Source organism: Hylobates moloch, unplaced genomic scaffold (genome assembly GCF_009828535.3).
Source record: "Hylobates moloch isolate HMO894 unplaced genomic scaffold, HMol_V3 SCAFFOLD_3, whole genome shotgun sequence".
Taxonomy (NCBI): domain Eukaryota; kingdom Metazoa; phylum Chordata; class Mammalia; order Primates; family Hylobatidae; genus Hylobates; species Hylobates moloch.
In genome coordinates, this window is record NW_026652278.1 from 139,579,114 (window position 1) to 139,593,147 (window position 14,034).

At 39.0% G+C, this 14,034-nt stretch overlaps 1 protein-coding gene across 1 annotated transcript in view; it reads right to left on the reverse strand.

Annotated features, from left to right (window-relative positions):
• Positions 1–623: 623 nt before the first annotated feature.
• The window catches only part of LOC116481234 (argininosuccinate synthase-like), a 51,145-nt gene continuing 37,734 nt past the window's right edge, over positions 624–14,034 (reverse strand). Inside the window, exon 5 of the mRNA XM_058437038.1 lies at positions 624–1,291. Coding sequence (XP_058293021.1) covers positions 624–1,291 — 668 coding nt within the window. The remainder of the gene's footprint in view (positions 1,292–14,034) is intronic.

The window sequence follows — 14,034 nt, forward strand, 5'->3', positions numbered from 1 at the left end:
AGATATTTATCTGCTAGGATATGAGAGAGATCTGGGCTAAAGTGTAATTTTGTGAGGGATCAGTTAGGTGCCAACTTAATAGATGCATTGGCCAGAGGAGCTTGGATATTGAGAAAAGAGCAGGGTACCATATTTAAGGGATTGATAGAGGAGGAGAAGACTGCAAAGAAAGGCTAAAGATTAGTCAAAGGGTTGGGAGAAGGCCTAGGAGAGGAAGCTGGTTTGGTAATCAAAGAGACTGATAGTGTCAAGGAGTGCTTAACAGTGATGAAAGATTTTATGCTGTATGTACTTATCAAGTAAGATGAAGACACTTTGGAAATATTGAAGTAAAGAGATTATAGAGGTAGAATTATATATATATATATATATAATATATATATATATATTTTCATCTTTTAATTGCCATTTAATAGCTCCCCACCACAGCTGCCCTCCATCCTTACCTTTGATGATGACATTTGCAGGCTTCAGGGCAACCAGGGAACAAAGCTGGGGCCTGGCAGCCCCACTACACTGCCAGCTGGGGAGAGCAAGTCACACTTACAAATTATCACAATTAGCCCCTGTACTTGGGGGATCTGCAAATATAAGGAGGTCCCAGCTCCTCATTGTACAGGGGTCTATTTGGCAGTGACCTTTCTCTGGAGATGATATTCCTTCAGCCTGAGGGAATTGATGTTGATGAACCCGGTGGAATCAATTGGCTCATAATCACCCTGCATGTTCATGCTCACCAGCTCCTTGTTGTAGAGAGACAGTGGAGACTCCCAGCTAAGGATGTACACCTGGCCCTTGAGGACAGACACCTGCACTTTCCCTTCCACTCGCTCCTCGGACTTGGCGATGCAGTGGTGGACAAATTCACACTCAGGGCTGTGCCAGAAAGCAGTATACATCAGCTCAGCAAATTTCAAGCTCAGGCCTTGTTTGATTTTGCGCACTTCCCAGTCCATGGTGAAGGCCTCGATATCTAAATAGGTGCGGTAAAGGATGGTGCTTGCTGGGGTCTCGTAGATACCTCGAGACTTCATTCTAATGAAGCGGTTCTCCACGACGTCAGTACGGCCCACACCGTGCTTGCCGGCGACTTGACTCAGGTACATGAAGAGCTCCAAGGAGGTCTGGTGGGTGGTGCCATCCTTAACATTGGTCTTCTTCACGGGGACCCCTTTTTTGAACTCGATCTCGAGAATGTCAGGGACGTTGGGGGCATTGGCCAGGTCCTGGGTCTTTGTGTAGAGACCTGGAGGCGCTTGGTTCCTGGTATTTTGATGGGCTTCAGCATTGACTAAGAGGAGATATTGTAGGTGAAAACTTTTCTCTGAGAGTAAAGTTATACAGACTCTATAAAGGTTGAAACATGAAAACTCAGCCTCATTCTGCCACCTTCTAGCATGCCCAAATCCTTAAGGAACTGCATAGCTGACTTCTTGATGCAGCTATTTTCCTAAGAATTGATGGCTTGTGCCAGCCAGGAAGGAAACCTGCTTCACAGAGGCAAGGAACTGCTTCCCCCCGCCCTCCCTCTTGGTGATGTAAGACAAGAACCTGGAAGTTTGTTCACCATTTCAGTAGGGCAACTGTAGTGAGGGGCCAGCAATGAAAGAAAGGTGGAACCCAAGAAAGGAAGACAGAATCAAAATATCCTCTGCCCTTCCCATCCCCAAATAAGAATAATCATTGAAGCAAAACTTACAGATAAAAGTTTATTTTAGGAACATTAGGACTGGAAAGATGCAAACAGCTCTGTGTTGATCTGTAAACTTTCTTTTGGAGGGAGGGTCAATATGATGTGGTGGAATAAGTAATTGAACTGGATTTCCATTCGGTAGACTTGAGTTCTAGTGTTGTTTCTATTGTTGATAAACTAAGTGACCTCAGTATGCATGCCACTTAATTATTTGGATTACAGTGACTCGTAAAAGTAGATTAGTGTTCAAGTTTATGTTTTTTTAACTTTAAAACTCTATTAGGGTAAAGGCCAAGTTAAAATGATATCTAACATGCTAAAATAAATCTGGATGCATGAAACCCATGCCAAATTTTGTTGACCTGCATGATAAAATTTTATTCACTGTTTCAATGGATGCATTTTAAATGACTTTATAAGAAACCAGTGTTAAAATGGATAGTATGGAGATACAGTTAGTTATGCAAAGAGAAGTAAAATGCATAAGGAATTATTTTCAAATTTTTTTTTAAAGCCACTCCATAAATAATGAGGTTGTTTCCAGGCTGAGAACCTGTATGACAAGTTTCAGTTCAAAGAAACTATTGAAGGTTTCTTAATGGTGCCTGGAGGGGTAGACAGTGTAGTAGGTTAAAGTATGCAATATTTTTAATCTTTGGTTTCAAATTTTATTCCATTTAAAAAAAAAGAAAGAAAAATATTAGTTTTCCAGAGAAACAGAACCAATAGGATATATAGAGAGATACATAAGAGGGGGTTTATTATAGAAATTGGCTCATGGGATTATGGAGGCCAGAGGTCCCATAATTGACTGTCTGCAAGCTGGAGAACCTGGAAAGCTGGTGGTATAATTCAGTCTGAGTCTGAAGGTCTGAGAACCAGGTGAGCCAATGGTGTAAGACTCGGAGTCTGAAGGCTAAAGAACTTGGAGTTCTCATGTCGGAGGGCAGGAGAAAATGGACATCCCAGCTCCAGAAGAGAGAGTGAATTTGCCATTTCTCTACCTTCTGCTTCTATCTGGCTCTCAAAAGACTGGATAATGCTCACCCGTATTGGTGAGGGCAATCTTCCTCACTTGGTCTACTGACTCAAAGTCTCACCTATTCTGGTAACATCCTCACAGATACACACACAAACAATGTTTTACCAGCTATCTAGTTATCCCTTAACCCAGTAAAGTTGGCACAGAAAAAAGATAAAGAAAGAAAGAGAGAGAAAGAGAGAGGCAGAGAGAGAGAGAAAACAGAAAGAAGGAAAGAAGGAAGGAAATTTGGAAAGAAAAGAGAAAAAATGAAAGAAAAAAAGAAAAGAAAAAGGAAGAAAGTAAAGGAAGAACGAAGGGAAAATAAATTAGTTGTGTATTGTTTCAAGAAAAGTTTGGCATGGTAGAACATAATAACTAGAGTTTTAGTACTTAATCCTCCATTAACTGTGTGACCTTGTATAAGTAATTACACATCTCTGGGCTTTTTCTCATCAGATGAGGGATTTGAACCAGAATATTTTTAGAGTCCCTTCCAACTCTACAGTGTTACAACATAGACAGTGTAACTCATATGGCCCCAGACTGTTGATTTGTGTTGTTCAGAAAATGCCAAAAAAAATACAGTTATGTGCCACATAACAACATTTCAGTCAACTATGGATGGCATATATGACAGTGGTCCCATAAGATTACAATGGAGTGGTAAATTTCTATTGCCTACTGATGTCATAGCTGTCATAATGTCATCATGCAACACCTTACTCATGTGTGTAGCGATACTGGTATAAACAAACCTACCATGCTGTCAGTCATATAAAAGTCTAGCACATACAATTATGTACAGTAGATAATTCTTGATAATAATAAACAACCACAGTACTGGTTTATGTATTTACCATGCTTTTTATTGTTATTTTAGAGTATGCTCATTCTACTTATATATAAGAAAAGTTAACTGTAAGACAGCCTCAGGGAGACCCTTCAGGAGACATTCCAGAAGAAGGCATTGTTATCATAGGAGATGACAGCTCCATGCATGCTATTGCCCCCATAGACCTTACAGTGGGACAAGTTGTGCAGGTGGAAGACAGTGATATTCATGATCCTGACCCTGTACAGGCTAGACTTGTGTGTGTTTGTATCTTAGTTTTTTAACAAAAAGTTTAAAAAGTGAAATGAAAAGTTAATACAAAAAAGTCTATAGAATAAGGATGTAAAGAAAGAAAATATTTTCGTATAGCTGTACAATGTGTTTGTGTTTGTTGTTGTTGTTGTTGTTTGAGATGGAATTTCACGCTGTTGCCCAGGCTGGAGTGCAGTGGTGCGGTCTTGGCTGACTGCGACCTCCACCTCCCGGGTTCAGTCGATTCTCCTGCCTCAGCCTCCCGAGTAGTTGGAATTACAGGTGCCTGCCACCATGCCCAGCTAATTTTTTGTATTTTAGTAGAGATGGGGTTTCACCATGTTGGTCAGGCTGGTCTTGAACTCCTGACCTCGTGATCTGCCCACCTTGGCCTCCCAAAGTGCTGGGATTACAAGCATGAGCCACTGTGCCTGGCCCAATGTGTTTGTGTTTTAAGCCAGTGTTATTATGAGAGTTAAAAGTTAAAAAAAATTAGTTTATAAAGTAAAAGAGTTGCAGTAAGCTAAAGTTAATTTTATTGTTGAAGAAAGAACATTAAAAAATAATTTTACTGTAGCCTAAGTGTACAGGGTTTATAAAGTCCACAGTGGTGTAGAGTAATGTCTTAGGCCTTCACATTCACTCGCTGACTCACCCAGGGCAACTTCCAGTCATGCAAGCTCCATTCATAATAAGTGACCTATACAGGCATACCATTTAAAAATTTTTCATCCTGTATTTTTTGCTTTCTCTTTTTTTAAGAAATATATTTGTAGGTTTTTTTGTCCTTCAACTTTTAAGTTTGGGGTACATGTGCAGGATGTGCAGGTTTGTTACATAAGTAAATGTGTGCCATGGTGGTTTGCTGCACAGATCATCCTATCACCTAGGTATTAAGCCCAGCATCCATTAGCTGTTCTTCCATATGCTCTTCCTCCCACAACCCCTCCTCTGAAAGGTCCCACTGTGTGTTGTTCGCCCACATGTGTCTATGTGTTTTCATCATTTAGCTCCCACTTCTAAGTGAGAACATGCGGTGTTCGGTTTTCTGTTCCTGTGTTAGTTGGCTGAGGATAATGACTTCCAGTCCATGAATGTCCCTGGAAAGGACACACTCTCATTCCTTTTTATGGCTGCATAGTATTCCATGGTGTATATGTATCACATTTTCTTTATCCAGTCAATCATTGACAGGCCTTTAGGTTGATTCCATGTCTTTGCTATTGTGAATAGTGCTGCAATGAACATATTTATGCAATGAAAATATTATGTATCTTTGTAATAGAATGATTTATAATCCTTTGGGTATATACGCAGTAATGGGATTGCTGGGTTAAATGGTATTTCTGCCTCTAGGTCTTTGAGAAATCACACTGTTTTCCACAATGGTTGAACTAATTCACACTCCCACCAGCAGTGTGAAAGCATTCCTTTTTCTCCACAGCCTCACAAGCATCTGTTGTTTTTTGACTTTTTAATAGTAGCCATTCTGACTGACGTGAGATGGTATCTTAGTGTGGTTTTGATTTGCATTTCTCTAATGATCAGTGATGTTGAGCTTTTTTTCATGTTTGTTGGCTGCATGTATATCTTCTTTTAAGAAGTGTCTGTTCATGTCCTTTGCCCACATTTTAATGGGGTTGTTTGTTTTTTTCTTGTTTAAGTTCCTTGTAGATTCTGGATATTAGACCTTTGTCAGATGGATAGACTGCAAAAATTTTCTCCCATTCTTTAGGTTGTCTGTTCACTCTAGTGATAAGTTTCATTTGCTGTGCAGAAGCTCTTTAGTTTGATTAGAGTTGATCTGTCAATTTTTGCTTTTGTTGCAACTGTTTTTTGCATTTTCATCATGAGATCTTGCTAATGCTTATGTCCTGAATGGCATTGCCTAGATTTTCTAATAGAGTTTTTATAGTTTTGAGTTTTACATTTAAGTCTTTAATCCATCTGCGTTAATTTTTGTATAAAGCATAAAGAAGGGGTCCAGCTTCAATTTTTGCATATGGTGAGCCAGCTCTCCCAGCACCATTTATTAAATGGGGAGTCCTTTCCCCATTGCTTGTTTTTGTCAGGTTTGTCAAAGATCAGATGGTTGTCGGCATGTGGTCTTATTTCTGAGTTCTCTATTCTCTTCCATTGGTCTATGTGTCTGTTTTTGGTTACTGCAGCCTTGTGGTATAGTTTGAAGTCAGGTAGCATGATGCCTCCAGCTTTTTGCTTAAGATTGTCTTAGCTATTGGGGCTTCTATTTGGTTCCATATAAATCTTAACATACATTTTTCTAATTCTTTGAAGAATGTCAATGGTAATTTAATGGGAATAGCATTGAATCTATAAATTACTTTGGGCAGTATGACCATTTTCATGATATTGATTCTTCCTGTCTATGAGCATGGGATGTTTCTCCATTTGTTTGTGTCCTCTCTGATTTCTTTGAGCAGCAGTTTGTAGTTCTCCTTGAAGAGGTCCTTCACTTACCTTGTTAACTGTATTCCTAGGTATTTTATTCGTTTGTAGCAATTGTGAATGGGAGTTTGTTCATGATTTGGCTCTCTGCATGCCTGTTGTTGGTGGATAGGAATGCTAACAATTTTTGCACACTGATTTTGTATCCTGAGAATTTGCTGAAGTTGCTTATTAGCTTAAGAAGCTTTTGAGCTGAGACAATGGGGTTTTCTAGATATAGGATCATGTCATCTGCAAACAAAGATAGTCTGACTTCCTCTCTTCCTATTTGAATATGCTTTGTTTCTTTCTCTTGGCTGACTGCCCTGGCCAGAACTTCCAGTACTATGTTGAAGAGGAGTGGTGAGAGAGGGCATCCTTGTCTTGTGCTGGTTTTCAAGGGATATGCTTCCTGCTTTTTCCCATTCGGTACAGTATTGGCTGTGGGTTTGCCATATATGGCTCTTATTATTTTGAGGTATGTTCCTTCAATATCCAGTTCATTGAGTTTTTAACATGAAGTGATGTTGAATTTTATCGAAGGCCTTTTGTGCATCTATTGAGATAATCATGTGGTTTTTGCCTTTAGTTCTGTTTATGTGATGAATCACATTTATTGTTTTGCATATGCTGAACCAACCTTGCATCTCAGGGATGAAGCTAACTTGATCGTGGTGGATAAGCTTTTTGATGTGCTGCTGGATTTGGTTTGCCTACTGGCAATAAAGTACTTTCATTGAGGATTTTTGCATTAATGTTCATCATCAATCAAAGATATTGGCCTGAAGTTTTCTTTTTTGTTGTATCTCTGCCAAGTTTTGATATCAGGATGATTCTGTCCTCATAGAATGAGTTAGGGAGGAGTCCCTCCTTTTCAAGTTTTTAGAATAGGTTCTGTGGAAATTGTACCAACTTTTCTTTGTACCTCTGGTAGAATTCAGCTGTGAGTCCATGTGGTCCTGGGCTTTTTTTTTGGTTGGTAGGCTGTTTAATACTGCCTCAATTTTAGAGCTCATTATTGGTCTATTCAGGGATTCAATTTCTTCCTGGTTCAGTCTTGGGAGGTTGTATGTGTCCAGGAATTTACCATTTCTTCTAGATTTTCTAGTTTATGTGCATAGAGGCATTTATAGTATTCTCTGATGGTTGTTTGTATTTCTGTGGGGTCAGTGGTGATATCTCCCTTATCATTTTTGATTGTGTTTATTTGACTCTTCTCTCTTTCTTCTTTGTTAGTCAAGCTAGCAGTCTATCTATTTTGTTAATTTTTTCAAAAAACCAGCTCCTGGATTTGTTGATTTTTTTGAAGACTTTTTAACTTCTCTATCTCCTTCAGTTCAGCTCTGATCTTCGTTATTTCTTGTCTTCTTCTAGTTTTGAGGTTTATTTGCTCTTGGTTCTCTAGTTCTTTTAGTTAAGATGTTAGCTTGTTAACTTGAGATCTTTCTAGCTTTTTGACGTGGGCATTTGGTGCTATACATTGCCTTCTTAACACCGCTTTAGCTGTTTCATAGGGATTCTGGTAAGTTGTCTCTTTGTTCTCATTAGTTTCAAAGAACTTCTTGATTTCTGCCTTAATTTCATTATTTACCCAAAAGTCATTCAGGAGCAGGTTGTTCAATTTCCATGTAATTGTGTGGTTTTGAGCAAATTACTTAATCTTGAGGTCTAATTTGATTGCACTATGGTCTGAGAAACTGCTTGTTATGATTTCAGTTCTTTTGTATTTGCTGAGTGTTTTACTTCTAATTATGTGATCAATTTTAGAGTAAGTGCCATGTGGTGATGAGAAGAATGTATATTCTGTTGTTTTGAGGTGGAGAGTTCTGTAGATACCTATCAGGTCCACTTGATCCAGAGCTGAGTTCAGGTCCTGAATATCTTTGTTAATTTTCTGCCTCAGTGATCTGTCTAAATTGTCAGTGGGGTGTTAAAACCTCCCACTATTATTGTGTGGGATTCTGTCTCTTTATAGGTCTCTAAGAGCTTGCTTTATGAATCTGGATGCTCCTGTCTCTTTGTTCTCATTAGTTTCAAAGAACTTCTTGATTTCTGCCTTAATTTCATTATTTACCCAATATGAAATACTTTCATTATTTACCCAATATGAAATACTTTCATTATTTATTTGGTGAAATAAATTTACTCTAATGTAAAGTATTTCATTATTTATTTGGTGCATATATATTTAGGATAGTTAGCTCTTCTTATGGAATTGAATCCTTTACCATTACATAATGCCCTTCTTTGTCTTTTTTGGTCTTTGTTGATTTAAAGTCTGTTTTGTCAGAAATTAGGATTGTGACCCCTGCTTTTTTTTTTGCTTTCCATTTGCTTGGTAAATTTTCCTCCATCCCTTTATTTTGAGCATATGTGTGTCTTTGCACGAGATAGGTCTCTTGAAGACAGCATACCAATGGGTCTCATTTCTTCATCCAGCTTGCCATGCTGTGTCTTTTAGTTAGAGCATTTAGCCCATTTACATTTAAGGTTTGTGTTGTTATGTGTGAAGTTGGCCCTGTCATCATGATGCTAGCTGGTTATTTTGCAGACTTGTTTATGTGGTTGCTTCACAGTGTCACTGGTTTGTGTACTTCAGTGTGTTTCTGTAGTGGCTGGCAATGGGTTTTCCTTTCCATATTTAATGCTTCATTCAGGAGTTCTTGCAAGACAGGCCTAGTGGTAATGACTTCCCTAAGCATTTTCTTGTTTAAAAAGGATCTTATTCCTCCTTCATTTATGAAGCTTAGTTTGGCCAGATATGAAATTCTGGGTTCAAAATTATTGCCTTTAAGAATGTTGAATATGGGCTCCTAATCTCTTCTGGCTTGCAGCGTTTCCACTGAGAGGTCTGCTGTTAGTCTGATGGGTTTCCCTTTGTAGGTGACCTGGCCTTTCTTTCTATGTACCCTTAAGATTTTTTCTTTCATTTCAGCCTTGGAGAATCTGATGATTATGTGTCTTGAGGCTGATCTTCTCATGGAGTATCTTACTGGGGTTCTCTGCATTTCCTGAATCTGAATGTTTGCCTGTCTTGCTAGGTTGGAGAAGTTCTCCTGCATGATATCCCAAAGTATATTTTCCAACTTGTTTCCATTCTCCCTGTCTCTTTCAGGTACCCCAATCAGTCATAGGTTCAGTCTCTTTACATAATCTTATATTTCTCAGAGGTTTTGTTCATTCTTTTAAATTCTTTTTCTCTATTCTTGTCTGCCTGTCTTATTTCAGAAAGATAGTCTTCAGTCTCTGAGATTCATTCCTCCGCTTAGTATATTCTGCTATTGATACTTGTGATTGCATTGTGAAGTTCTCATGTTGTGTTTTTCAGCTCCATCAGGTTGATTATGTTCCTCTCTAAACTGGCTAGTCTGTATGTCAGCTCCTGTATTGTTTTATCATGATTCTTAGCTTCTTTGCATTGGGTTACAACATGCTCCTTTAGCTCAGCGAAGTTCGATATTACCCAACTTCTGAAGCCTACTCCTGTCAATTCAGCCATCTCAGCCTTAGCCCAGATCTGTGCCCTTACTGGAGAGGTGTTGTAGTCCTTTGGAGGAGAAGAGGCACTCTGGCTTTTTGAGTTTTCATCATTTTTGCATTGATTCTTGCTCATTTTGGTGGGCTTATCTACCTTCGGTCTTTGAGGTTGCTGCCCTTTGAATGAGGTTAGTATGTGGTATTGATGTTGTTTTCTGTTTGTTTGTTTTTCTTTTAATAGGCCACTCTACCATAGGGCTGCTGATGTTTGCTGGGGGTCTGCTTTGGTGGCCTTGGTTTTTCCATACCTGGAGGTATCACCAGTGAAAGCCATGAAACAGCAAAGATGGCAGCCAGCTCCTTCCACTGGAAGCTCCATCCCAGGGGGGTACTGACCTGTTGCTAGCCTGAACACACCTGTAGGAGGTGGCTGGAGACCCCTTTTGGGAGGTATCCCCCAGTTAGGAAGAATGAGATTAGGGACCCTTTTAAAAAAACAGTCTGGCTGCCCTTTGGTATAGCAGGTGTGTCGCATTAGGGTGGAAGTGGGACCCTTCCTCATCCAGACTGTATTCTCCAAGCCAGCAGGCTAGGGAGGCTGAGTCAACTGAACTGCAGAGATGGCAACTCCCACCCCCTACTCCCCTCCATGCCAGGAGCTCTGTCCCAGGAAGACATCAGAGCTCTATCCATAGAACCCTGGCTAGAGTGGCTAAAGCTCCTTCATGGAGGTCCCACCCAGTGAGGAGAAATGGATCGAGGTCCTTCTTAAAGAAGCTGCCTGGCCATGATCTGGCAAGGCAGCTGTGGTGTGTTGTGGGAGACCCTTCCGTCTTCAGATGATTTGTATTCTTCATAGTTGGCAGGCTGGAATGGCTGAGTCTACTGAACCCCAGAGATGTGGCTGACTCTTCCCACCCCCTCCTTTTCTTTTGAGACGAGATCTCACTCTGTCACCCAGGCTGGAGTGCAGTGGCACAATCCGGGCCCACTGCAGCCTTGGCCTCCTGGGTTCAAACAATCCCCCCACTGCAGTCCCCCAAGTAGCCGGGACCGCAGGCATGTGCCACCACACCTGGCTAAATTTTGTACTATTTTGTAGAGATGGGGTTTCTCCATGTTGCTCAAGCTGGTCTTAAACTCGTGGGCTCAAGCAGTCTGCCCACCTTGGCCTCCTGAAATGCTGGGATTAGAGGCATGAATCACTGCACCTGAGCTTCATACTGTATTTTTACTATACCTTTTCTGTTTTGATACACAAATCCTTACAACTGTGTTACAGTTGCCTACAGTGTTCAGTACAGTCACATGCTGTACAGGTTTGTAGACTAGAAGCAATAGGCTATCCCATCTAGCCTAGGTGTGTAGTAGGCTATGCCATCTAGGTTTGTGTAAGTATGCTCTGATGTTTTTCATGAGGATGAAGAATGTATCCTTATCTTTAACTGATACATGACTGCATTAGGAAAACCTCTCCTACTCATAATTTCATTTTATGCTTTCATTCAGTTATAGGAAAGTATTTTTAGCAAGACTAAGGTATGAAAAAAAGTTTTTACAATTGAAAACTTTCCACTATTCCAGCTAAGATGGAATGGGGTTGCCTAGAATTACTAAATCTGTGCAGGGGAAGAGTCGTGAGGATTCACCTCACCTATTCCCTCTGCCACCCCTTCCCCAACAGCATGAACTCTGGGAAGACCTGCTCATCTCTGCTGCAGAGGACAAAGGCAAGATTCTTTGCTAGAGAAGGAATGTAAGGGGAAGCTAAAATGTATCCTGAGACACTGGACTGGTTAAAAGTCATTTGTTTTCTGAAATTAATGTGTTGTCAACAACAATTTTTAAAATAAATAATTAGACTCTTTATATTGAAATAGTTTGATTATTCCTTTGAAGCACTAAGGTTACTCTGTAGTAACCTGAGAAATATCTTCATTGAAGAGATAGCTTGATCTAGTTTTTTGTGCCAATCTCCTTCCTTATACCAAAACAAAAAAAGGCTTGCTTTTAAGATACTGCAAGTGTCCAAGACATAGAACTTTTTCCTGGAAGAAAGAGTCTTCTTTTAAAAATCTCTTTTTGGTGCAGGATTGGGCAATAGTTTCACTGTCAGAACGGTTTTAAACTTATCAAAGTGCTACCTGAGATTCTGGAATTAGGATGGTCCTTTATCTTTGAGGTTCCCAGAAATCACATAATGACAGAGTGAGGGTAATAGGAGTTCACTGTGCTCGGTTTCCCAGGGTACACATTACTTCTTTGTTTCATGTAAACATAGCTAAAATGATAGAGTATAATGACTCCTCTTAGAATTGTATTTTTCTTTTATTATAGAGATTGGTAAACACTTTAAGTGATACAAAGAGCCAGAAGAAAAGCAGTGCTTTTTTAAAAAATGTAAAGCCTTGTGGGACTTTAAATGTCAGGTTGAAGGAAGACGGGGTTGTTGTTCAGATTGTAATGTCTGTGACCTTTGGGTGTTAGGCCTGGCTCACCTGAAACTGCTTAAATTGTTTATCCTTTTCACATCTTGATTGGTAAGGCTACAGTTTAAAACTTTCCCTTTTTTCACACAGAGACATTTCAACATCTCTTGACTACTTGGTACCACAGCTATTCAGCACAGGCATTCCTTTGAGATCAGTAGAAACAGCCCATTACCCACATTTTCTAACTACTTACTTCCTCATTAACATCTCCTACTTTACTGAAACTTCTGTCTTAAATGTTAAAGCCAATGGTCTTAATCAGTACTCATTCTCCAAAACCGCTATTCAAATTGGACATGGCTGACCAACTCTTCCCTCTTCAAACTCCCCTTTGACATGACTGATGCCATCATTCTAGTTCTACCCCCTACTTTTCGCCTTTCCTATTTTATTTTTGTTGCTAGTTATTTCCACTTTCCTCCCTCTTTAACTTGGTGCTTTTCACTCTCCATGTTTTTCTGAAATATGAGCTTTTTCTTATGGCTTTATCTACTATTTCCAACCTGGTAACTGAAAATCTAAATCTCTTGCTCTGATTTGATGTCAGAGTTGCACTCTAGAGTATCCCAGTTGCTGCCTGTATGTTTATCACTTGTGTAATTAGTGCTAGGTGAAGTGTAAGTTGTGTTTCCCATGAGTGAGTTTTATTGTAAAGTTACTAGGAGCTTTTAGCTTCTAGTGGAGACAGACATTCACTTTGGAACAGATCTTTGCTTTCTTAAGTTATACAAATATAAGGCTGATATTTAATCTTGGGGTGGTTCTGAGTGATAGTGAAGTTATCTGTCACAGAGATGCCAAGTGTTCTGCTTCAGAAGATAAAAATGTTCTTTTGCATCTGTGTGGATACTGCAGATAAAATTTTATGACAATAAATTTGAAAATTCAGATGAAATAACCACAATTTATGAAAACTGGTGCAAGAAAATAAAGTCTGAATAGAATAGTTATATTTAAGAAATTGAATCTCTCATTTAAAACCTCATTGGAAATAAACATCTAGGTCCAGTGAATGCTCTAAATATTTAAGGAGGAAATATTACTAATAGCCAATTACCAGCTCCTTATTTAAAAAAAGGATCAACAGGCTAATCTTACTCATGAACATAAAGGCAAAATCCTAATACAGTATTAGTCACAAGAATCTCACAGTATGTTAAGCATACAAATAATATCACCATACAAAAAATAAATGCAAAATAGATTATGGGCCTAAATGAGAAAGGTGACCTGATAAACATCTAGAAAATAACATGCAGAATATTTTAATGACTAAGATATTCTTAAACGGGCAAAGATTTCTTAAATAGGACATAAAAAGCTCTAATCATAAGCATATAGATTGATAAATTGGACTACATTAAATTTAGGACTTTTATTCACTAAAAGATAGCCTTAAGAGAGTGAAAAAAAATGTAAAGCTGTAGACTGTAACATAAAAATCATGAAGAATGGTGTAGAAAATATTTATGTTTCTATGACCCAATGTAAGAAGAAATGTTTATATGATATATATTACATAGATAGTTACTGCCTGCTGTGTCTCTTGTTTACCATTCTCTAATCTAATTACTTGCCTCCTCTTTCTATCCCCTAGGGTTAAGCACTTTTCTCAATGTTGTGTTCATCTTTTCCCTGCAGGTTTTTATAGTTTTATAAGACATGTACTTCCAAATAATCTATAATAGTTTAGTAGTTGGGGTCCCAACAGGAAAGTGATGACACACTCAACTGGGTAAATGGAGAAGTGTTTATAAACATACTATTTGCAAAGGTGTGGTATAGTACGGAAACACCAAAGGAAAAGGTTAGACTCCAG